This window comes from Centruroides vittatus, unplaced genomic scaffold (genome assembly GCF_030686945.1).
Source record: "Centruroides vittatus isolate TY-2023 unplaced genomic scaffold, ASM3068694v2 contig_1408, whole genome shotgun sequence".
Taxonomy (NCBI): Eukaryota; Metazoa; Arthropoda; class Arachnida; order Scorpiones; family Buthidae; genus Centruroides; species Centruroides vittatus.
Window position 1 is genome coordinate 242,149 of NW_027120884.1, and position 27,358 is coordinate 269,506.

Consider the following 27,358-nt stretch of genomic DNA (forward strand, 5'->3'; position numbering starts at 1 on the left):
TATGAAATATCGAGTTGTTAACATTAAAACGATTAAGCAAGACGAAAATTTGAAACGTTTAAATTTAGTCGACATTAAAATATCCATCCAATGTATATTAAATGGCGATAAAAACTGAACATATATAAATCAAATTTATTATAAAACTCTTTAATAAAATTATCTAGAATTCATCATACTTTGCGAATGAGTTCTCCAACCATTCCATTCCATCCTCCTTTAGCATTTGGATCCAACCCTCCATATTTAGAATCGTTAACCAACTGCAAGATGTAGTTGAATTTTAGATTATCTGCAATCAAATCTGCGAGATCTTTGCAATATCCTTCGAACCTATCGTTTCCTTCCATATTTTGTCCCGGTTCGGCTTTTTTTTCCATTAAATATGGTTCTTCCTAAAATCACGCAATAAAATGCAAAGTTTTAACTACTACTTAAAAACTTTCGACTTCAGTATTTATATCAATTTGTCAGATAAAACTTTTAAGATTTTATCAACATTTTACAACATACATACTAATATACTAGTAACGATATATGTTTTATTTTCAAATCCGGTATTCTGTGGTACACGCCTGTATTTAGGAGGAACTAACTCCAAACCTTTCGTGTCTGACCATTGAGCTATCTGCAACGATAATTAAATATTTATTTTATTCATTTTTTATTAAATAGTTTAAAATTTTTTAGATTTATTTTAAAGACCTGAAACCTTAAAAAAGTCTTCAATTCTCTACCTCATTAAATTCTTTACTTATTTTTTTATTATACCTAAATTTATCGTTAATTTTCTTAAATTTTATTATTTTAATTATATATTTAATAGAGATATTTACTTTTTAAACATTTAACAATTAGAACATGAACATTAAAAGCTAAATAATCTCTCCAATGACAAAAGTAAAAAGAAAAAATGAAATTATTTGTGTTAAAAATAATTTTAAAATTTTAACATTTATGTTCTTACTTTCACCATTTCGCTGTTAATTGTCATTTCTACAATATCCACCGTAAAATTTTTTCTGTAACCATATTCATCGAAAGAGATATTTCCAGTTAAACCTTTTATTTCTGTCTGTAAACAAGAAATAAAATTAAATGAGAAAGAACAAGAACGTCAAAACAAGAAAAAAAAGACGTTTAAAAATTAAACAAACTTCTTGTTTATATTGAGGAATTAATTTCAGAACTTATATTTACTAAATCGAGAAAAAACGTTATGCCACTTCGTTAAACGATACTTGGCAATAATCTGATCCTCAATCAAAAGATTGCTATAAAATACTTTGAAATTAGTTCTTTGATTGAACCAAGTGATTAGTTTGCCTGCCACGTTAAATTTAAGAAGTTGTAAGTAATATGGCATCTATCACGGTGTATACGGGAACTGTCACTTCCTGTTCGCTCCCTATAAACCCCTTTTTATAGCTTTTTCTCTTCTACAGTCTAGGCAACTGTTAAGAGACATCATAAATCCAGCGAATGTTTTTTCTCACAGACGAAGTTTCCAGCAATTTTATTGAAAGTAAAAACAGCCATCCTCTACTATTGCCACCAGAGTTTAAAGGTTAAAATGAAAAACGTTGCTATAGCTTTAGCAACCGACTCGATCCTTTCTCCTGACACCACATATTACTTACATTTAAGAAAAGGATAGAATTTGAAAAGAGCAGAATATATTGTCATGAAATCCTTTTGTATAGTATTATGATTCCTTTTTCTTTAAATTTATATCTATTTTATACATTATCTTCTCTTAAAATATATTCTTACAAAGATCAATTCGCAGAAATAACTAGTTAATTGATATTAAAATTTTTTATAAAATATTTAATTATGTAATAAACTATCGTCATATTGAATATATATTTTAATTATTATAATATACCATTCATAGAATCTTAATTTTGATTAGAGTTTACGAATATTTTTACTTATTAAACGCTAAAAATAACTATCGCTGATTGGTATAAGAAAATATGTTTACTTTTTGGAATATATATATAAAATCCAAAAATAATATATATATAGGCATATATATATTAAAAGACCGAAACGTCACGATGCACTTAGTTTGATATAATGAAGAAAAATATCAGGTAATATATAAAAATTTCGTAAATATTGCTAAATTGATTTTGCCATTCAATGAAGAATTCTTGCAATAGAATTTCAAAAATAGAATAAACATTAAGAATTTGAATATCTAAAATATATATTAGGCCTATTAATTTATTTATTCATGATTTGAAAGGATTCGCTTGCTCTTCCCACAGGATTTCGCCCACTTATTCCTTATATAGAATTTTCATAAGAAAAATTTTATGACATTTCATCAATTCCCGGTGCTGCCGTTTCTATTATATATATATTAACGTTTCGTTAAGTAATTCATCGAAATTATATTAAAATCATTTAATTTAATCGAGTTTACAATAGATTCTTAAAAAATATCTACGATTTTATAAAATAAACGAATAAAATTGAATGACATTTTATTGCGTGAAAATGCTAATTTAATTCTGTAATGAAAGTAAAATTATCCTATACAATATATATCTCATGCCAAGAAAATATATTTAGCTTAAAATTAACAGCAAATAAATGTAATTATAAAAATTAATTATCATTATAAACGTGTTTTAACGATTAATCATAATTCTGTTTATCGATCAATTAGTCTATTACTCAATAAAATGTTTATACTTGTATAAGCAATTATTGTTCAATGCTCTCTGTTCATTGAGCTGTTTACTCGTAATTGATATATTAAAATATATTTTTATATTTAATTATTAATGTACAAATCTTCTAATTTTCAAAATGGATTCTGATTTTTTATTGATAGATCAATTTATTCTTCTCATTTCTTGAATTCTTTTTTTACGATTTCGTTATAGATATATATACTGTAGATTCAGAAATTATCATATTATTCGAATATTATAATATATATAATATTCGAATAAAAAAAATATATATATATATAAACAATGCATCAATATAAAATTTAAACACAAATTTTAAACATAGTGTAGGGTTTGGAATCGCTAGGCGAGCGATTTCCGCCCTGGTTTATTATAACGAACTTTCTTAACGGAAAAGCCGTTAGGATCGGCCGTTAGAAACGACCGTTAGAAGATCCGTTGTGTTTCAAATCGACGACAGACAGACGATTGGCCGGCGGGAAATGACCGTTGGCGGCCGTTGTGGAAGAATTCAAATTTGATTGGCGGACGATTCGAACGTTGGGACTATTTAAGCCGTAGTTTCGGCGGGAACGGGAGTTCGTATCGTGAGTTCGTATCGTGAGTTCGTATCGTGAGTTCGTATCGTGAGCTGTATCGTAAGTTCGTATCGGGAAGATCGGATCGGATTAGGAGATCGTCGTTATCGAAGTGCTAACTAACTCTCTCGTCGGACGTTACGGAAATCTGGATAAAGTAACTCCAGTGTTTTAGTACGAACTTGTTCCTGACTCGGAGGTGTTATTAATTACAAGTCTGTTTGATCGTAAGGAGTTCTTTCGACGAATTTGTACAGGAATAGTCGGTTGTCGTTAGATTAGTGTTTGTGCATATTTAATTGTGACGTTGATTTGTATTATTTTGTACATTTACTGTAAATATAAATTTTGTGTTTCGTCAAACCGACTGAGTGGTTATTTTGAACATTACTCATAGATTCTTATTTTAAAATGTATATTAATCTATCTTAAATTAACATTTAATTTTTTTGTTTACCTTCTTCATAAAGTTAATAATTTTTTCACCATGTTCCCAAGGCATTACTGGAATCCTTCTGCAATCAATTCCCTTTGTTCCATTATTATAAACTTCGCCCCTACGAAAATTATTGCGAAATATATCTGGTTTCTTCTTCATTAAACGACTGAATGCATCTAAAATAACTTTGATGCCGTCATACATAAGAGCAATATTAGCCTGAAAGATAATGGTTTTATTGGAACATTGAAAGACTATGAATAAAATACTTTATATATTTTTAAATATCTTACACTAAATATTTTTTTAAAAATTAAAAACTAAATTATTCAGATAAATGCTCATAAGGAAACGAAAAAAATATTGAATTTTAGTACGAATTTATTTAACTATTTAAAGAATGTAAATACTTATCGATTCTTTCGTTATAATTTTTCCTTCTGCAGAGATCCAGCGAATTTGCTAATTTTTATGTTATGAAAAGAACAAGATATCTGTGGTTATATAGAAGATACTCGACGAGCAACAAATGGAGAAGGTATAGCCAGGGGCTATGACATTAACTGTCTCATTCTGCTCGGCCATAATCAATATTTGGAGGAGAAACACTTTAATGATTCTCCGAATAACAACACTAATCGAAAATGGAAAGACATCGACCTCCCGATTTTTGTACTTATTATAAATATGAAAGAAAAAAAATCAAATAAACTTACATCAAAGAATTTATTTCCAGAGCCCGGCCATTTAAAAGGATCGAGTTTTTTCCACTGAATCAAAAAATGCCTCATTTCTGGTCGATTTGGTTGAAGTATTTGAAATCCCGTCACGTTAATAGCACCGTGTTGCAAGACTTCGCTGTTCCAATTTTCGTCTACAATCTAATCGTTGGTAAAGATAATACAGAATATTCTTCATTCTAAATATCTTATGCTTCATTTATTTATAATTTTAAACATATTTTTTTATTGTTAAAAATTATATAATACAGTGTCGAACGTCTTGACAATTGTCGATGTCTTTGAAATTTACATTTTTTTTTTTTTTGACAGATTTACGGATTTCTCAATAAAAACCTTTTAATATTTTTATTTCATATAAGTTATACCTTATATCTTGTTTCATTATAAAAAATCTTGGTCTAAATAAAATGAATTATAGACTTTATTCTAGAACTCTCAGATTTATTTGAAAAATTAATAAAATTATGGTATAAATTGAAGTTCTCTTCATAATATTTGTTCTTATAAACATATAAATATTTTTATTTTATTCATAAACTAATCAACTTACTTTATGAATAATATAAAACATAAAAGCTATGATTTCGGATTTTTTAAAAGAAAGAACTAGATTAGTAATAAGAAAGTTGTAGTTTATGTATTATTGATAGATAGAATTACTTATGCAACGGCCGTTCATACAATACGATGCAATATTAATTTTAAGAAGCAATTCTCCGAAAGACATTAACAAAATAAAGTCATCTTCTCGAATTTCCCTAAGGAATGACTAAAAGCTCACTCCTCTAACGCCACAGATTTCTAATATTAAATTTATCCATCCCCAACCAAAAGATGAGGTAACAAAGAAATGCATTTGTTAGCCAAATACACGCATAATGCATTTTAGTATTTCGTCGTAATCTATTATATGTAGATACCGTATTGAAAAGACAAATCTTTTCCTGTAAATGTTTATTATTGACATTAAAATCATTCCTGGAAATTAATTATATTTTAATGTTACTTCTATTGATGATTTCCTATAGAAACTATGTTTAAAACAGTTAATGAAAATTAAATGATTCATCCACAAATGTCAAGATATTCGTCTTCAAAATATAATCACCGAAAGTAAACTAAGTAATTTCTCTTTATACAACTCAAACTATACATAGAATGTCATCTTTCTAGAATTTACCATTAATTATACTAAATTATATGATAAATATATCCGTACAAATGATAAAAAATACGTTTTTATATGGAGTACTAACCAAACTAGTTAGAAGAAAATGATAGTTCCTTCGACCCATATAAATATTTTTGACGTGATTAACAATTATTTTTTGTGCTACTGTCGCATTGCAATCCAGAATAATATATTTTTCTTTGTCTTGAGTTTGATCTTGACTTTGCATCGAATAGAGAAACATGTTGGCATCGGTTTCGTTCACTATCCTTCTCACTCCTCTTACTTTTAACTTATAAGTTTCGGTCGTCAAATGAAAGATATGTTGGAGTTTTAAAAGACCTATAATAAAAGAAAATTCTATTTTAAAATTGTTTTTACATGTATTTAAATTATATGTTTATATTATTTATATCTGAGATCATTGCGAATTTTAAAAATTCATAATCATCACGCAGCAGAACGTTGAAGAGAAAAATTCGTGCATCTTTAAAAACAATCCTTCTTAAAATATTTTTAGTTGAAAATGTTGGCAAAAAACTACTTTTAAATTGAAGTATATTTCGAATATACTTTATTCTATCTTCGTATATAGTAAACATTCTAATTCTTTAAACGGCGCAAACTGTATTATTAAAATCGACTGAGAATACATTCGAACATCCAGTAACTGCAACCTGTAAACAGCGGCCTTTTTTTCAGAAACTTTTTTAAAACAAAACTGTTTACTGTACAAAATAACCTTCGAACAATGTCAATTTTTATGTTTTCCTCAGTGTCCGTTGTTCAGAGGTTTGAGACTAACAATAAGAGTTCATTGACAGTATTTCCGTTCTAAATAATATTATCCAAATAGATTTCAAATAATAATATTTTTATGCTAAATACATTACATTTTATATCAAATGAAGTGACCACATGTCTTTGATTAGCATGAATATAGACTTTTATATACTGGTATTAAAATTAATTTTCATTGATTATTATAAAAATATAAAACTACTACTAATTCTAAAATCCATTGTTCAATAACTGCTGAAATGTATTATTGTTATTATTATTTAGACGTATTTTAATTTTATTATTTAAATCCGTAGATCAGTAAGTATCAACAATGAAAATTTCCGTGAAAAAATTTAAAATCATTTAAAATTTTTTTGGCGAAGACTTGTCATGTTTGGACGTATCATCCGTCATCCTTCGAGCAAAGGACATTAGAATGCAGCAAAATAGAAAAATAGTAAAATAGGCTGTTTAATAGAGATGTCGAAGTCGATAAACATCTCGGAAATTTTGTCAAAGAATCTTAAAACTTGTTTCTTTTACTTTGGAAATTTAGAATTTATTGGGACGGCTACAGATATAACAATGTTCATTTTATTTGCGAATTCTTGACACGTTCTGCGCCACTTCTTGCCTTTTCCCGTATTGGATTGGTCCATTAAGTTTAAATGTAAGAATCAGCTCACGTTTTCAATAATTTCGTAATGTATTGTGCTTCTATCTATACTAACTTTGTCGGTTTGTTGAGGTGTGATATCGAATAGCATAGTTTCAAAATTGCATCCCTTCCTTTTCTCTCTCCATCTTCTCGGCTTCAATTTATTAAATTTAAGGTTAGAACCTCGGAATGTCACAACTTATCATTATTGATTGAAGAATTTCGAATGGGAAATGTAAGAGTTAAAATTCTAAAATAAAAATTCGCTCCTGTATTTCCATATTAAAGTTGTCCAATTTTTGTAAAATAGCCTTTTATTTAAAAAGTTTTTTTCATAAAAGTCAATTTATCAGCTTGAAAAAAAATGCAAGTAACAATGATTTGAAAGCGCATTACAAATTGGAAAATCGGTATCTTTCCTCGTATTAAATGTGGATGAATTTACAAGATATATCGATAATTCGTAATTATTAAAGCTTTGATAAATTCATTTCCAATCTACTTATTGTTACCGTGTTCACGTCTCTCGAAATCAAATTCAAACCTTTATTAATAGACAAATCGAGTCTAACTTGACGTAATGAGTATGGTTCAGAAATGACATTAGATTGGGATTGTAATTCAATTGCAATTGTATTGCTAGAGTTTGTTCGTAATGTTTATTCAATTACAAAGTCTTCTATTCATCACTTAGAATACTTTTTGATATATTCCGTATGGTAAACAAAGATATTATAGAGCTGTTTTCTCTATCAACTTTACAATAAATGCATAAATACATTCCCTGTAAAAAATTGAACAGTGTTAAATGGCTAATTTATGAGAAAATATATTTAACTTTTAGCTCAGTTACAGAATTTTGATGCATTATTATGATATATTAGTTACTGTAAACATAATTAAAATTGGAGTGTTGTCGAGTATCTGGCAACTTAGAGTAATATTGTATCCAGTTAGTTTATTAATTATAATTATATATATTAGTCGTTGTTTTCAAGAAACTTGAAATTAATACTATTCTAATTTACACGAGAGCTCTTTTATAATCAAAAGTAGGCTTATATTCGATTTAGTATATAATTAACCCACAATTTATTTCTTTACTTTAATAAATAATACATTTAAAAAATCTAAAATTTATTTAAAATGAACGCTTTTGTTTAAAGTTTAAAGAAAAGTTTTTTCTGGGGGGAGATATCTGTTTTTAAGAACGTTATATTGAAACGAATCGAAGTTTGAGTTTATAAGTTTTTTAAAATATAAAAATAATATGCGTTGCCTGGAAATTCTTCTTTAGTATTTACTAGTTTTTGTAATATTGAGATCATTTCTACATTTTATTGACAACAAATGATTGTAAGCTTCTTATCAAAATCAGTCATACGTTACGAAGTTCTTTCACAATCAATGAAACAACACTGTGGCCATTTCAAGTTCTTTATACCGATGTAAATCCGAAAATTTGACACAAATACGATTAAGCTTATATATATTCTTGTCTGAACCAATCTTATAGAAGATAAACAAACAATCGCAAATAGTATAGCACTGTATACTGTACTACAGTATAATATAGTACTGTAGTATTAGTATATTCTAGTATACTGTTGTACATTTATTTATTTCAAAATAGTGTACAAGTAAAAGTCTGAAGACCGAAGATTATTATCCCCATTACCCATAGGAAACCCTAGAAACCAAATAACATAAATCAGAATACAAAAACGTTATGCATAGAATAGTAGAGTATACATTATCTACAACGTGACAAAATAAAAATAGAAATTAATTTTTACCATGAAGTTGTAGCTTTTACCCACTACAATAAAGTTTTAATTGTGCATATTCTTTTAATATAAAGAATTTAATAATATTTTGAAGCACAGACGTTATGTAGTAAAACAGTTATTCGCTATTTTGAAAAATGTTAATTATCTAACTAAAGTGAAATACATTATTTTTTATATTACGCTTACCATTATCAAGATAATGAAAAGAAAATATTTAACAATTAATATTGCAAAAATTATATTTATTATATTAATTAGCATAAGTAACAGATGCACAAAATTGTTTTCTTTACGCATGTAGAAAAGCGAGGTGTCGACATCGTTTTTGTATCAATGTTGAATCCAGATATTGTCGTCGAGGTGGAAAACAAAAACTTCGAGGGCATTTTACTGTAGAAACAAACTTAACGGCGAATAAAGCAATTTTTTCTATCGGAAAGAGTTTGACTTGACCCCGAGCGTAAAACCTTGGGCACTTCCTGGGATTTAACATTGGTTTTTTGTTTCTCCTCTCGACGAGTGACACAAAATAAAACAACTTGAATTTATTCGAGCAACTGCGATGTTAAACACAAACACTTCTAGATTAGTTTACATTTCTTATTTTGTATTAAGAGTTGTGTATCCAACTGTACTATCTTTAGAAGATCGTTTATATAATGTAAAATATAAATTATTACGTCTTCATTTTACAATGGCTTAAGAGACTCAATTATATAGTAATGATTGACTACGATCAGTATATTATTTGAAGACTTATTGCCTTTAATTAATATTTTTAAACTAATCTTCTAAAGCAATATTAATATTTTAGCAACAAGCATTTAACGAATTACATATATATATACAGAAGACAGCATTATATATATGAAAACGTTACGTTATGTAAGTACTGTGTTTCGTAATTTTCGGAATAGATATATGAGGCAACGTTACAGAGCATTACAGAGTAGGAAGGCAGTTGAAAGACATACGTAACTTATAGACCATCCCTGTGTACAGTGTGTAATTAGGCAGGTGCAACAAGTATGCAGGCATAGAGACCGGGGACGAAGGTAGGAATCATAATGGAACTGACAAAAAAAATTGTCAAATATACTGCAATAATATTTTTGCTTATAAATACATATGAATGGTTTTGTATATTTCTTGTATACACAAAAATTATAAATAATTGTTTTATCATATATTTATTATTATTATTATTATTTACTCTCCTCTAAAAAATTAAGAGTTCTGTTTACGTATATATAGTAAATCACGTTCAGAATGCTTAAATTATTTATAAATCATACTTATGAATGACTTAAAACAAATATGAATCTCCAAAATATAGGAATATTTTATTATAAATTGATAAAAATAAAATTATATATAGCTTTATCAATAAACATTCAAATTTAGATTTTAAAATATTCTAATTTTGTCTCGTTTCTTAAAATATCATACTACTTGAAAGTCATTATTTTGTTTCTTTAAATGTGGTGAATATTTTCAAATAATTAAAAATTATATATTCATTTATTTAAATAAAATATATATATATATATATTACATCAGAAAGTTTTACAAGATTTACATAAGTACACATTAGGAACAATTATTCACTTTCAGATCCAATATAGTAAATCGCCTAGAGTTGGCATCAAATTCTATTAAGGATTTCGATGCTCTCTAGGGAAGTTCAAGGAGATAATTTTGAATGTCGCTGTCTAATTATGTAAAGATCACTGCTCATTTGTCTTGATTGTGTGCAGAATTGCATACTCTTGCTGAAATATGTATTCGTTCTACCGAAACTAGATCTTTGCTCACTTTTAATCATTTCAAAGTAAATGTATAAATTTCTATACGAAGTATAGAATTGTATATGTATAGAAATGTAAAGTAAATGTATAGAAATTTATACATTTATTTTGAAATTAGTAGAATATTTATGAATCTTAGAAAATATTTTCTTTACTCTTCGCCATTTGCCATTTAAATATGTATATATGGCGCAGTAAGGTCAACGTCTCTGGAGATTATTGCAAATGCCTCGACTCTAAACATTACTATTTGATGATGATAATTGTATCGAAGCAATGTTCCCGTTTCTGCAATAAGAAATATGAGTCAGATATCCATTTTCTTTCTGTTCAAGATTCAGAAGAGAAAGATAGAAATCCAAAATTTATGGCATAAATGACCGCCAGAACGCGTTGGATTTACTTCGGAAGGTCTAAAAGCACTTTGACGTAGAAACTTAGGGACAGTGACTGAATACTGATACACTCATCAGAAGTAAGCAGTTGGATCGATAAAGTTCCCTAAGAACTGCTATAAGCCGTTGGAATATCTCTTCGAAAAACTAAAACTTAGAGTTTCTTCCAACCTCTTATACCCCTATTTGAAAGCACATAAAACGTTATGTCGAAGACAGATAGTATCTCTGGGGATACAAAATTGCAGCATTTATCGAAGTAAATGTCACCACTTCGATGCAACGACCGCTTTCTGAAGTTCATTTTTGTACAAGTGAAAGTAATTACATCCCGTAATTGTTTCCTGTCTTCGCTCTCTTTGCAACCGCATCGTGCCTATAAATTGTCAACTACCTACTTGCACACAATTATACTTATCTACTCCTTATGAGCATTACTTTCGACGTGAATTTTTCGGACTTTTCGTGTTCGCTTTGGTTCTCATTATAGATCTTATTTGCAAGTTGGTTTCGTTATTTTTTAGATACAAAAACTAAACTAATTGCAACATTTACAGCTAAATCTTCATAAAAGTTTTAATAAATTCGTATTATTCTTCCTTCAATACTTTTTCGAGGAGGATGTTTTCATCTATATCAATATTTTCGAGGTTAACGCGACACAAATTCAGTTGCATGGTGATGAAGATTCTTCTAAAATAACAAGTAAAATTTCAAATATCAAAAGTATCATATATTCAAATCAAGACTTTATAAACTTTAAAATTTTCTCTTAATTTTATCTGCTTGCGTTAAAAATTAAATAATGTGTCCGCTCAAGAGAGCACCCTTGGATTGCTGTGTTATGCTCTCTTATCTGAAGTTACGAGAGAGTTACTAATGGTATTCGATTCTCTTCATTTTTTCATGTCTCACGAAATTTATCTAACTTATAATACTTGTAAATGTTAAGATTCATTATCACATACAATACATTTACCAGTCATATTGCTTTCACTGCTCCCCAGAAATACAGTATGTGACCTAGATATAAACGTCCTTACTCCAAAATTCTGAATGCTCTCTAATGGAAATAAAATACTTCTTTAAATGTAAGATCACGTCACTTCCAAAATTTGGTCGCTAATACTTCTTGCTTTGTCCCCTCGAGATGAGGACATATATACGATCTGAGCTGTCTGTTCATTTATACTTTATGATTCCGTTTTAATAAGTAGATTTAATTGTCACATGTGTGTCCAATAAAACCTGTTTATTATGATTCTGTAAGAATTTATTGTCCATATATTAGAAAACTTACCAATGAAAGGTTTCACTAAATCTCTACATAACATACACCATAGTGTAGATGGTCCTGTTGCCATGCGTCCTGAGAGGTAATGTACCTTAAGATTAAAGATAGGCCCTTATAAATCTTCCTTAGAATGGTGCTCCCTTATGCGAACTGCTTCTCTAAAAATGTTGCCACACTATCACTCATTTAAACAGACTGCCCTACTATCTGGTTCTCTGTTAACAGGAGTTCCACTAGATATAAAGTGTTATGAAGTCCATCACACTGTTTTTATAACAAAACTTAGGGGGAAAGTATAAAACATGGAAGAGCGGTCTCTTAAACAAATTGCTCCCTTATCTAATGTTCTGTTAAGTATATAATTGACTGTGCTACCAAGAGAACAAAACCTAAAATAAATAACATAAAACCGAGACAGAGATTAATTTAATCAAGTTAAAAAATTCCCAAAGAAATAATTAATTAAATAAACAAAATATTGTTTTATAAAAATTTCTCAAAAAATAAAGAATTCTGTTTTCTTGCATCGAAAGACAATGGAAACGAGAGAAGTGTGTATTAGAGTTTTTTGCAATTCCTTTTTTTCCTATTGCTCGGTGATCGAGAATCGTTGTTAAAAATAATTAAAGTTTCCATAAATACTTTTTAAAGATAGCGTAGAGAAATTTCCATCACGGGGTGTCCGTGAACTAATTACAAGGAGAGGGTGAGATTAAGCTGCAGTCACGCATTCTGACGTCGCGCACGGGCAAGTGCGATGCCTCCGGTGATGAATTACTCTTAGAGCAGTCTTACATCTTGCACTTGTAATCTCCTGCAGCCTGTAATTGGTCGGGGTTTGGAATTTCAGCAGACACAAGACGATTACTGATACAAAAGGTGATAGGACTAATGGCACGGCGCTGCACAATTTAAAGAGCACACACACACCGATGCTGTTTACTCGACAAATTTATTTTTTAAGAACTTTTCCATTTTTAAAACGTGGGAATTAAACCCGAAATTTATCACCTCCAACGCTCGATCTAATTGAACTTTATCACACTTACATTCGACATTTCATCTGCAAAAAATACATCGGGAAATTCTTAACATTTTTACAAATTTTTTTAGAATTTAAATTATTTTTGTAGATTTTTTGTACGTAATTATTTTCATAAATGTATAGTTTACTGGTCTGAAATAATTTTTAATGCCAATTCGTAATGCTTCATTATTATTTTAATATGTTAATACAAACAAACGTCTAATTAGTTTAGAGGTAGAATCTGTTGATAAAATATGTATTTATACGTGAACTGAATAAAAATATACAAAATTCTGCTTAAGAAATGTAAATATCGCGTGAAATAAATGGAAAAATGCAAGTCGGATATAGAAAAAGGTTTTGTTTTATTATTATTTGACCATTGAAAATCATATTTGATTTCATACTCGTGATTCTGAGATTTAAATTCAATGAAAATAAAACTTCTCGGGTTTTTATTATTTTCACAAAATCAAAATTATTTCCATACAATAATTTAAATTTTATTCATTTTATTTTAAATAATCTCATTTTGACTCTATATAAAAAACATTTTAATGATATATTATACTGAATACCGAATCATAATTAACGTACTCTTATTCAACGCTGTCTAAAGGTGTTCGGCACTTAAAATGTAACTAAAGTTTATAATGTGACATTTCAAGATATATGGAAAAAATTTCCATTAAAAAATTTTTACCATAATTCACCACTGTAGCACTTTTGGCGCTGTAAACAACGAAAGAGCAGCTTCACTTGTGGAAACACTTAAAAAGTATGATTTATTGAGGATATGTTATAAATTTATGAATTTCTCCACCTTTAAAGACAGAATCACATTCTAAGTGAGATTATTACAGAGGATCGGTTACGTCTCTTGTTGTGGCACACTGCATGGCTTTCAGGCAAAATGGATCCACGTTGCTCAACATTCTCAATTTGTCCCACATTGAGAAATATCTGCGTTACTAAAGTTTCTATACATCACTAGTGTCTTACACAAACAAAATATTTGTTGCTTGCAGCAGCACCAAAAGTGCCACAATGGACAGTTTTGGTACTAATGTTTTATACGGAAATGCCTTTTAAGTATTCAGAAATGTCACCAGTTGTTTCTGAACCGGTAGTTGTCTCTCTATACCAGCGTTGAGTAGGGATTTATCATACACAGTTACTTAAAATTACAATAAGAAAATATTGTTCGTATTTAATATCCAAACTTCATTTTCATATATATGTATTAGCAAAATAAACATCATTTAAGTTTATTTTTTAAAATATTCTTATTTAAAGCGGCGTAATAATTTTAAACTTTGATTTCGTGTGTGCTGTAAATTAACACATTTAAAATTTTGGTGCTGTTTCAGATTATTATATTTAATATTTTGGTTTAAATATATTCGTTCCTGCTGAAAAATTTTTCGTAAGAAAAAAGTAAAATATTAAAACGTTTTTCCAGTAACTGGAAGTAGGAGGCAACTAAAGATAGTATCAAAATTAAATTATATTATTAAAGATAATTCTGTTCTTCAGATTGCTAGACACTAATATACTGATATTAGCGCTTAGTACTTAATTAAAATTCTAAACCAATTAATAAGTAATAAAGAGTTACTATAAAATCCCAAAGTTTTAAGATTTAATCGCTTATAAAATGAATCGTAACGAATATTTATAAATTAATTATTTTTATTAATTCTAATTAACTTCGTAGAAACGAATTAATCTGATCGGCCATCTTGTATCGGTTTTGGTGAAAGGAAACGTTGTAAAAACGTTCACGCTACGTTACCTCACGAAACGTAACGTGAGACAAATGTCGATAAATCTTATATAACTGAAATTTAATTCGGATTTGTTTAATTTGAATTTTATGCCCAACTCGAAACCTTTATATTCGGAAGAACTTCATTAAAAAATTTAAATTTTGAATTTATTTAATAAGAATTTTTAAATTTATACCAAACTGAACGAAATAAACAAATATTTTACACAGGATTTAAAATTTTAGAGATAGATTCGGAGAGAAATCCGCACATGCCATCGAACGGACGATGCAATTTAGTATTAAAATAATATTTTTCTATATATTTTTCTATATATATAATGAAATACTGAGTAGAGAAATAAGGAAGAAAATTAATAATGGCAATGTTAACTTGGTAACGTAAATGATCTTCCATAAAATATGGATTATACAGTGACGAAACGATAATAAAATATATCAAAACTTTTTAATTATCGAAAGTTTTAAAGTTCAATCCAGTTTTTACCTCATTAAAAATAAACAGAAACTTTCAAGTCAATGATATATTTGACGCACTTCTAAAAATCGTGCTCTTGTTTATCTTATTTGAAAATCGATGATGTCGCTAACGGTTTGAAATTTTACATAGATGCTGTATATATATATTGTAGCATGGCCATGTTTTATTTTTTATTTTGTGGATCGTCGAAGCAATTATCACAATCGCTATCACATCGAAACGGTTATCTATAACGCGTTAACTTTCGCAAAATTGTCGTAAAATTCTGGAAGTTCGACGATGCGATAGGAGTTTAGATAATAAAAACTACAGGTAACATAACCTAACATTCGACCGATAACATTTAAAATCGGGAAGATTCCATATTCCTATCAGAATTTCTGTAATCTAACAAACTTCTGTGGCTCGTATCCAAAATGCAATTCGTCTCTAGAAGATTCCTGTTAAAATTATTACTCCAATTTAAATAAATTTTAATTATTCGTATTCGAAATGGGGCTATTTAAATTTAAATAGAGAATGTTTAAATTGAGGATAATTTTAATAAATTATTCACTCTTTTGTAATTAATTATATAAGTTATTATACATTCTATTAACCATACTATAGTTAAAATTATCGCAATTTTTGTGAGCGTTAAATGGGGGTACTTTATCAGCTAGGATCAAGTTTTCGGAATCAAAGATAATTATTATTATTCCTCATTTAGAAAAGTAGAAACTCGCGAATTTAAAAGTAATTAAATATATAAAAGAAGGAAAACATTAAGATATCAAACTGTTGTTTATATTATGTTAACATAACTTCAGCAAGATGAGGTATGAAAACGAAACTGTCGCAGAATTTCGATATGTTTTTTTAATATTTGGAAACGTCAATAATATGTAAAGATGAAACTTGGTTCTAGGCCAGATCCTGCAATTACAAACCAAAAGTTCGGAAAGTCAGAATCGATTTTATTATAGATTTAAAAGTAGAAAATGAAAATAGTTCTAGACTCAAGTTTCCGATTGGAGAATTCGTTCAGATAACAATTCATTCGCTTGGACCCGATACAAATCTGTCGAAAACATTGCCAAAGGTTTGATATTGACGATAAAATCGAGTTATAATTTTCCTTTCAAATAATATTTTGTAAGATATAACTTCATAAAACAAAAAAATCTCCCTACAGAAATTGCAGTACGTTGTTTTCAGTTTAAGTAAAGAATTTTCAGACCCAAATATGTCCATTCGACTTTCGTTTTTCATTAATTAATTATAAAAGTAATTTTATATCGTAATTTCTTTAAAGAAGTTGGCATATTCCTTAATATTTTTAAACGCATTGCCATGCTTTATTAATATTGCAGACCTTAAAGAGTTTTACATTAATAATTCTAAAGGCGAATGTGAAATTGTTTAAGAATATTTACACGCTGCGTAAATATTTTAATTTGAAAATTTCAAAACTTCCCTAGAATTAAGCGAGCTAACGTTACTTTGGTAATAAGTGAAATATTGGTAGAGTAGGAATTTTAAATTACTTGTCAATATTTCGGTTTTAGATGAAAGTAGCGTATTATGCGCTGCTGATAATAAAGTTTAGAGGGTCTTTATCTCGTTTGTTTACACACGCTTAAGACCTATCGACGCATTTTCAAGAAAATGTCACCAAATATCGTCGGGTGCATTTTCTGTAAATATTCATCAATCGGAATTTTTGATGTCTCTGACGATCGATAGATCATTATAAGCAATGGCATAATCTCGCTTCTTCAAGATTTCAGAAGACAAATTCATTTTTCTTTATTTAATATGATTAAATATTTTTGATCTCATCACCGAGAAAGCTCTGAAGACTACACGCATTTGCGCTTATCCCTTTGAGCGATGCCTGCAAATCCATCACATAATTAATGCTAATGCACAGAAGGAACTTATCCTTCGACGGGATCGAAATCCTGTCGATGGTAACGGAAAGGTGGGGGGTCGCAGTGGCAACGAGGAATCGCCGATGTAGAAAGACGTGGCAGGTTTGCCAGACAGTTACTTCGGTCACAGACGATTTGCAGAACCGCCTAATCTTTTGGAAATAAGCTGGACCGAATGTTGCAGGGGGAGAGAGAACGAGATAGCAGATTACACGTCCGCTACAGCGTGTCCTCGCCACGGTGTTATTTTGCCCCATTAACTTTATATTGGGTAGCCTTCTAACGGAACTTCCGCTCGAAAATAATATTTTCTTTACATTTCCGTTCTTTGCTCGACCCATTTTCGAGTAAATTAATTATATTTTTTTGCTTAAAGTACCCTCACAAAGATATCTTAGAAATTAATTTTATAGGCTAACTTATTAGAGATTTTACGTTGTTAGACTAACTCTCGAGAAGTAGGAAGATAACATCTTCATACTTATTGAAAGTTAAATAAATTTCTAATGAAAAAATATATATTTTATTAGAAATTAATTGTAGATTTCTCTGTTACATTTTAAGTATCGAAGAATTGCTTAAACGGTTTTTGGTAGAAAGTTTCCTTCTTGTAACCACAAAGAAAGAAAGTTGAAATATGATAAGAGAGGGAGGAAAGACAATCATTTTTTTTCTAACTTCAGCAAGAAATATTGTTAGAGAAGCAGTGAGTGTGGTGATGCGTTAGACTCTCCATCGGTCACGGCTCCTGCAACAGACGACATAAATACTGTTCACTAAGCCCACTACTTCTTCTTGCCGAATATATCACCCTTTTCGGATACCAGGGATTTACTACAAGAAACTAAAGACTCATTAATGACTCTCGATGCAAGCTTTCGCTTCCAAACGTTCTACTTTCACTTGTTTACAAATATGCCGTGCTGCAACTACCGCATTTCTATACATATGTATATACACAATAATAGCTTGTATGGCTGGTTCTTTTTTTTGGCCGTAAATTTGCTTTATCACGCGTACTCGATTGATAATATATGGCGATGTGTAACTACCTTCCGAGCCATTATTTATCGATTTGAGAAAATTCGTTTATTCTTTGTACTTCGCTGCCATATTTCATCTCCGTACTTTCACTTTTTTCTCCCTCGATATATGGCATTTACCAATGCTTGGGTATTTTAATAAATGATCCCTTTTTCTAAACTTCGAGCTATATTAATCTTTACTTTAAATTCCACCTGTAAACTAAACTTGTATTTTGTTAGATGAATTGAAATATTATGCTAGACTTTTATAAGATTTTCTTCCTTAATAAAAATGCTAAATTTAAGAAAATTTATCTATTAAAATTCCTTAAAAAAATAAATTTAATTCGATCATGAAGAGATTTTCATTCCAGACTTTTATTGTTTTATTCGTGCTTAACAACATATTTAATGCATCAAACTTAAATTTTCGTCAGCATAAATCTATTTTTGACATGCTCAAGTAATTAAAATTGTCATAAATCTCTTAAAGGTAATGGAATCAAATTACTTGATGAAGATCTAATTTGTATATTAATTACATAAATGATTGTACGAAGGTTGAGTCGAATTGCCTACTTATTTATTAGTCAAGAAAGGGGAAAGAAGTAAAGAAAATATAAGAGAAATAATTAGAAAATTGCAAAAACTTTATACACGAGGAAATATTAGAGAAATAGTAGAAAAATAAATGTTTATTAAGGTAAGAATCGTCGCTTTATCGATTAGAGTTATGAGATGAGACGAAGACTGTATTGCTGGTGTGGATGATAAGAAGAAAGCTGTTATATAGCGAAGGTGTCACCGAGTCAAAAGCTTTGGATACATCAAGTCACAAACAGTTCCCTAAACACAGACATTCGTTTGGAATAGCCAAAAGATAGATCTAAATGATACTAACAGCGGAAAGAAATGGCAATACAATAAATAATTCAAATGATTTTTATCGCAAATTTCTTTAAATTGAATTAAAACACTATTACAGTGAAACCTGTGTAAACAGGAACCAGATATTTTTACCGGTTTAGTAAGATTCCGTTTAATTCAGTTTCCGTTTTAGACAGGTTTCACTATATTCTTCAATATGTTATGTGATTTTAATTTGTAAAAATACAATTTAATTGCGATTTAATTAAAATTTATAACGAAAAAAAATGTTCGAATTACACGTATATATTATACGATTATAATTGACACGAAGGAATAATCAATATTAATTTTAAATTATTTACGCAAAAGTAAGCATTTAGTACGTCATAAAAATAGCTTTCATTTAATAAGTTATCGTCAATACTTATTATAAATTAAATAAGATCTTTCTACTAAAGAAGAGCGTCACAAATAATTAATTAGTTTATAAAATTTTACTTTAGTTTCTGGAAAAGACTGATAAACAAAACAAGCAATTTAGATTCGATTTTTTGCTTCACTGTCAATAGCTAGAAAGCTGCTTTTTTTCTATTGTCATAAACATCATTGAAATATATATATATTTTAACAATAATTAACAATTATTACTTATTAAACTATATATAATTATGTGAAGCAATAAAATATTTCCTGGAATTTAAAAAAATTATAAAATTCTTCGATCAATATGCAGTACATAACTAAGATAATGTCTCTATTTAATTCTGTAAAATTAAACTTTTTCTTTTATTTCTTCGTCCGATGTTTAAATAGCAAGAAGACAGAAAAAAATTATTCATAAATTTTTATTTTATAAGAATATTTTAAATCTAAATTGATCTCGTTTATTTTCAATTATATTTAAACTGATTACGGTTTCATCGAACGTCATTTGCTCTCTTTCTTCCCTTATCTATCTAATTTTTTCCATTCATCCTGACAATAATGTAATAATAAAAAAAAGTCTAATTGGTTAGAAATATCGAAATTATTCTTAAAAATGGCTTTTAAAAAATGTATATAACATATTACAGTTGAATACTTACGTTTCAATTTGTAATTTCCGTGTGTTAACAGGAATTTAGAATTCAACTTTTTCTATTTTTTTTAAAATATTTTTTATGGAAACTAATTGAAGTAAAATTACTTCGAGTATATACTTCACAAACCTTTAATCTTTAATTAAATTTAATAATAATCTTTCAATTAAATGGAATAACGACATAAAATGTAATAAAAAAAATTACTTTAAAAACCATTATACATATATATTACACTCGTTTAACCGTGAAAAACTGTGTCCAAGACACGTAATTTTAACCAGAAATCAAATTATTTATATATAAAGATGTCTTAACGTTTTGCTGCATTGTTGTACGTACATTTTTATGTAAAAATGTATCGACGTAATTATGTTATGACTAAATTTGGGATACTGAAAAAATAAGAATGTTTCTTTTTTTATTCTTAGACATAATTAACCTTCTAATGGCATTAATATTTGATGCACGAAACTATATTCTCTACTCCCAATTCCATCGAGCAGACAAAGTTTGATATAATGTGCTTAATGAAGCGAGCTCTAATTAATTGTTCATTTTACTTTGTAAAAAATCCCAACTTATCAAACACCTTATAATTGTTGTTATATGACTCGAAACGAATAATAAATACGTAATTTTATCACTCGACTTGTTTATTCTCTATTCACAGAGAGAAAATGAATATTTAATAACGCGAATTGTAAAGGATTTCGTTAAAGAAAAGCTGTCCGTGTTCATTTGTAATATGCAGAATTACTTACTTCTCGACTTTTTATCTCTTCTATAACGTTAAGGATGCAAAGTTATTGATTATATTCAGTTAATATCGAGTTAATTTTATATTCAGGAAGAATTTATTAATTGAACTGGGACATGTAAGTTAAATTATTAGTTGTTATTAGGGTTTCTCAAACGGGATTCCGGGATCCCGGGATCCCGGTCGTTTTTTTAACCCGGGAAATCCCGCAAATTTTTTTAAAAATTTACTTTTTTCTTATTTTATGTTAAGGTTGAGGAAATTTTGCAAATATAAAGTATCATTAACTCATAAACTGTCAGAATACATTTGTATTTATTAATTTTAAACCTACTTATTAGTTTTTTTTAACTTTTGTTCGTTATGGCAGGTCACAAATGGTCAATAATCAATACGTAGCTTATTTGTGGCAGAACTCTCAAAATTCTTTACCAGTAATATCCGGAATAAGTGTGCTTATGCTGTCTTAATTTTTAACCATGCTTAGTAGCTTCAATAACTGCGTAACGCCAAGTTGTGCAAATTGGGCAAGGATACAAACGAGTACGAAGTCTGCAAGTATGAAGTTTTTCTTCATAACCTGATTATTAAAGACAAACGAACTGCCGAATTATTGGGCTATGATCTTTCTATTAATGCAGCCGAGGTAGACAAATCAAGAATACTAGAGAACAAAAGAAGTACTACAATCTCGAAAACGAACTAGAAATCTTTCAGGATACAGATGAAAACACATAATATTTGTCTTCTCTTAAATGCATTAAACACGATTCCAATCGCATCAATTGAATCGGTAAAGGCATTCTCGGTAGCAAGACTTTTCATTACTAAAATAAGAATCAGATTGAGTGATCGGAGTATTGACCATCTTTGCTTTTTAAAATCTTATAAAAATTTACAATATTTTGTATTATATTTTATTTAAAAAATCAAAAATTACCTTCTAAGTTAGAAGTTTGATCTAAGTTCATTTTTTTTAATTTTCAACTCAATTCAAAGCATTTTTGTCGTTGCTGTATGCAGTTTCCAGCAAACTTTAATAAATTTTTTCTATTTGTGAAAATTTCTAAGTAATTCAAAGGTAATTTTTAATACATATCTTATACAGCATTATTAATATGATTTTGGAAAATGCAGAATGTATTAAATTACTTTAAAAGACGAAAAATAATTAAATCATTTCATTTCATAACATTTTGTATATCTTAAAAACAATTAATTTTATCTTGGGATTCCGGGACAAGCAAAAGACCGGGAAATGAGAAACCCTAGTTGTTATAAGTTCTCTGAGGATGTAATTTAGTTGTTTTTTAAACTCTTCCACCTTGTGAGCACTAAGATAGGCATTTTTACAAGCCCATTATGGGTTGAGCCAGGCTAATATTGAACGTATCAAGACAGACCAACCCTCGAAAACTTCCTGGGTTTTTTAGCCCGAAGGTATTTGATCCATGATGATGCCTTTAATAATTTAGTTTAATAACACATATTTTGAGTAAACAAGATAGATACTTAATTAATGCAATATATTATAATATAAAATTTTAATTTACAGCGTTATGTTTTGCTTCTTCCGACAAGTTTAATCAACAACTCCTTATCACTTAAAAACTTACTTTTAACTTTATAAAAACATCTTGAATTATAATTGCGTATATTTTAAAGAAAAACACATTTATATAGTTTCGAAAACTTAATTATTTAATAAAATTATAGGCCAAAAATATTTTTAGTTAAATGGTTTCCGAACTTATATCATTCGTAAAATTTAAGTAATTTGAGCGAATTTTTAAATTGTTGGTAACAAATTTTCGAGTAATTTCCGAGTAATCCCATTTCGAAAGTATTTTAATATTTCTAACACCGGTGGAAATATTTGAATGCATTTTTCTGCGGTTTTATTTAGAATTTTCCGAGTGTATGAAAAATTTCATACCTCGGCTCATTCGCCTTTAATTGAAACCGAAGTAATATTTTTCTTTTTTCCTTTTGCTGAAATGCTGTAAACATTCAATGTCAATTCGATTAAATCTTACTTTAAGAAAAATTTATTTACTTTTATAAAAATGATCGAACGCAAGTTTACAAATGAAAACATTTTATCAAAAGTTTTCTAACGTTTTTACAACCGATAATTTGACACAAAACGTATAATTACCTTAAGATTAGAGTGAATCATTATATTTATTATTTGAAATTCGCCATTTTGACAAGCAAAAATTCAAAATTTGCCATTTCGTTTACAAAAATATAATCCTAAAAAATTACAATAATGTTTTCAAACAAATATTTGTCTCTATAATATCGGTTAATTTACACAAATGAAGTTAAAATTTTTATGTATTTGTACTTTACTAACATCTAACATCAATCATTCTAATCCTGGAAATTTCAGATTTAAATATTTTTTACTAAATTAATTTTTGTGTATATATATTACTATTAATATCATTAATATAATTATTCTGTAAAAAATAATATTTATTAAATTTAACAATAATTTCGATCCTAATCGGAATAATTCAAATACAATCGAACACTTCTAAACAGCGGCCATTTTTTTCTAAAAATCAATTTTTGAATAAAAATGCATACAAAATAACGTTTAAGCAACGTCCATCTCCGTTTAGTAGTCGTTGTTCAAAGGTTTAACTGTGTATACTTATATATAAATATATTTTAAAATTGTTAGTATATTTTATCCAAGTTCCTTTAACCTCTCGATATTTTTTAAATTATATCTTGTGTAGGAACAATAAGAATATCCAGAAAATTATCTGCACTTTTGATATTGTATCAAAGGTATTCATTTTATAGGAAATATACCTTTGAGGAGGAGTGAACTATTTTTATTTGTTTTTTCTTTTCTTCGAATAGCATTTTTCTATTGTGATATACTTTATTAAAAGAAACGAAACCACAAACCGTAGCACTCTACAAAATTGAATCTTTCCAATCTCTTTCTAACTTATTTAGATATGTAGAAGGAATACATAACTTATGTTTTATAGTAGTGCACAAAATCTCGTACTATCGTAGTTTAAATACAGACATTTTGACTCGACAAAATATTTATTTTATATTCTTATTTCTGGTTCTTATATAATCGAAAATAAAAATTTAAACGCGATGCGTTATTTTATCCATTTTTCTTAGCGAAATATTGAAATTATACATGAAATAATGATAATATACATTATTTTTTATATTATATTTAAATAATGCATATTAAGTAAGAATTAAAAAGAAAATCGAAGAAATGTTAAAAAGTAAACGTAATATAAATAAAATTTCGAGAATATTGCATCCAGTTTTCAATTCGTGATGTGAACAAGTCCATGTTAGAACCAGAGAGTACTCACCGTATGGTTCTCACTTGGACTTGGATATGAATTGGGCACTTGGAACTGACTTGGAAACAATTTTACAGCAGAATTTGAAGTTTAAAACTTTGACAACTTTAGCAGATAGAAACACATTTTCACGTCTAAAACTTGCTTATACTGTTAATAGAATGAAAAAACTCTGTGTTAACAGATAGATGATCGTAAAAAAAACAGAATAGAGTAAAAATCAAGCAAACAAGTGAAAAAAAAAACGCTGTGGCTCTCACCTCACGAAGTGTCAGGAAGATAATTCCTGAAGACACTCAAAATATTAAAAGAGAATTTGAAAAGAAAAGATATATATATATTTTATACATTTTAATTTTATAATTCTTCAAGCGAGAAAGCCTTATTGACAAAGTTAGAATATAATTCGAAGTCTAATTTAATTTTTATTTTTTTCTAACTTAATTAGAACTCTCGTCAAATTTCCTCTAAATGTATAAACGTCGGTTCGTATAGTGTCACTTTTGACAGACTGATCGACACGACGTGTTTTTTAAATATAAATTAATTAAAATATATATCAGTTTAGTATATCTCTTCTATTAATTTAATAATTAAAAACTTGTAAATATCAATTCAAGATTATTTCAATATTTGAATCGAAATTGAAATTTAATATTGGAATTGCAAAACGAAAAATATTATGCTCGAAAAATAATAGAAATTATAATCATTTACGAAAATTTTTATTAGAATATATTTTAAAATCCACTTCATTTCGAATCGCTTAACACAATTCAATATCAAAATCATTTCTAGATATATTAAATCACCTTGGAAATTTATTGGAATAAAATAATTCTTTCAAAAAATTTATCACTCGACAACTTTCATTTCCTAGATTTAAGAAACGATATATATCGGTGGCTTCTATTATATTTTGACAATTGTGAATAATGTCGTTTGAGGAAAAATGCGAAAATTCCACCAAAGATTTTCTACCGGTCACTACTTTATGACAGGAAATAGAATGAAAATCTATTTCCCACTTCCAATATTTTTCGCAGTTGAAATAATCTGACGCCTCTTGTTTTCTAAAAACGCGCCATATACCCCACCCAAACTGTAGAAAGAATATATTTCTTAGAAAACCGGAAATATTTTCCACTTTCGTAGGCTTACATTTCGTAGGCTTCGACTTGGATTTACGATTTATTTGAGTTTTCCAAACTATTCTTATCACTTTATAGCTTCGGTCTATCGTTCTCGATTGAGAAAAGGAAAATTTACTCCTCCCGGAAATAAATCTAGAAATTAAATATCTAAACCCTGTTACAAAGTCAAAATATTCACTTGATATTAACTGCTTATAACATATTTGCCATTGTTTACAGAAATTCTACTCTAGAAAATAATTAAAATTTTCTGTAAAATTGTTATAAAATGATATAATTTTTAGGATATTTAATAATAACTTTGTTACTATTCAAAATTATTAATATTTAAGTTATTAAGTCATAAAAAATTGTAAGATCAATTGAAAACAAGATAAAATTTTATTTACAATTTATAATTCGAAATAAATAACAGCTAAATAAAATTTTAACTTGTATCAAATTTATATAATTTCCTTTTTATTTACACTATAAAAAAGGTGATAAATGTGATCAATATGGTTTATACCTACGACCCTACTCGAGATTTGATTACCATCCCTGTATCTCCTCTTCCCCTTGACTTATAATCTCAAAAATTTAATATCATCAATACCGTATACGGAGAAGTATTCTTGCTAAATTTTTAAAATTTTCGGTCAAGTAGGGTCCTGAGATATAAAGCAAAATAGTGACCAACATACACATATACATATTACAGAATTCTGTTTCCCTTTTTATGATGTTTTTGGAATCAAGGAAGCTGAAACATCAAGATGCAAAAAACTAGGAGAATGGATTAAAATACTTTCTCTCTGTTTAGTTTACTTATGAAATCAATTTTTCTGCCTAGTAAGGGGAGAGAATGACGTAATTTAGTAAAATTAACAATTCGATCAAAAATTCAAAAGACATCTCTTATCTTCACCTTTCATTCTCGGGGATTTATCTTTATCCAAACCATTTAGATTATTAAACAAACTCGTCGTCTGCTGGTTTATCTCTTCACCGTTGAGTAATTTAACAAAATTGTGTACATAGATGCTAAGCGGCGATAACATTAACTCATTTTATACATAAAAGATAACTTTTAAAATGCCAAATAATGCTTAACAAATACAGAATAAAACGTTTCGCCTCGTTAAAAAAATAAAAAAAAAATTGCACAAAAACCTTTACAATTAATTTTCGCTTTATTATATTTACGTAAAGTATTAATAAATTACGACTTTTAAAAATTATTTTATTAATTATAAAATGGCAAATCAAAATTATTACATAAAAACTCCGAATATTTTATAGATTTGCAGGATTTTCAATGTGAAAAGAATAAAATCGCCTGCGAAGTTAGTTTATCGATACAGGCAGAATAATAGAGGAGTATAGATAATGATTCAATACACCTAGCGATTTTGATTAGTTACACGACCGAGTTTATTGAATACAGAATACAAAGATAAGAAGTGTGAATCATGTTTCTGAATTTGTTTTTTTCCCCCGGCGTGTTATCAATTGCTCACATGTTTTACAATATCCTTTTGTCAAGTTGTGAATAGTCAGT

General features: G+C 28.3%; 1 protein-coding gene across 3 annotated transcripts in view; it reads right to left on the reverse strand.

The window, feature by feature from the left end:
• LOC136968165 (glutamate receptor 1-like) overlaps nucleotides 1-27,358 on the reverse strand; it is a 63,487-nt gene that overhangs the window by 19,507 nt on the left and 16,622 nt on the right. For all 3 annotated transcript variants that reach the window (XM_067262127.1, XM_067262128.1, XM_067262129.1), the window contains 6 exons: nucleotides 5,725-5,981; nucleotides 4,442-4,606; nucleotides 3,744-3,944; nucleotides 968-1,075; nucleotides 518-628; nucleotides 180-395 (listed from right to left, as the gene is read on the reverse strand). In XM_067262127.1, coding sequence (XP_067118228.1) covers nucleotides 180-395; nucleotides 518-628; nucleotides 968-1,075; nucleotides 3,744-3,944; nucleotides 4,442-4,606; nucleotides 5,725-5,981 — 1,058 coding nt within the window. The remainder of the gene's footprint in view (nucleotides 1-179; nucleotides 396-517; nucleotides 629-967; nucleotides 1,076-3,743; nucleotides 3,945-4,441; nucleotides 4,607-5,724; nucleotides 5,982-27,358) is intronic.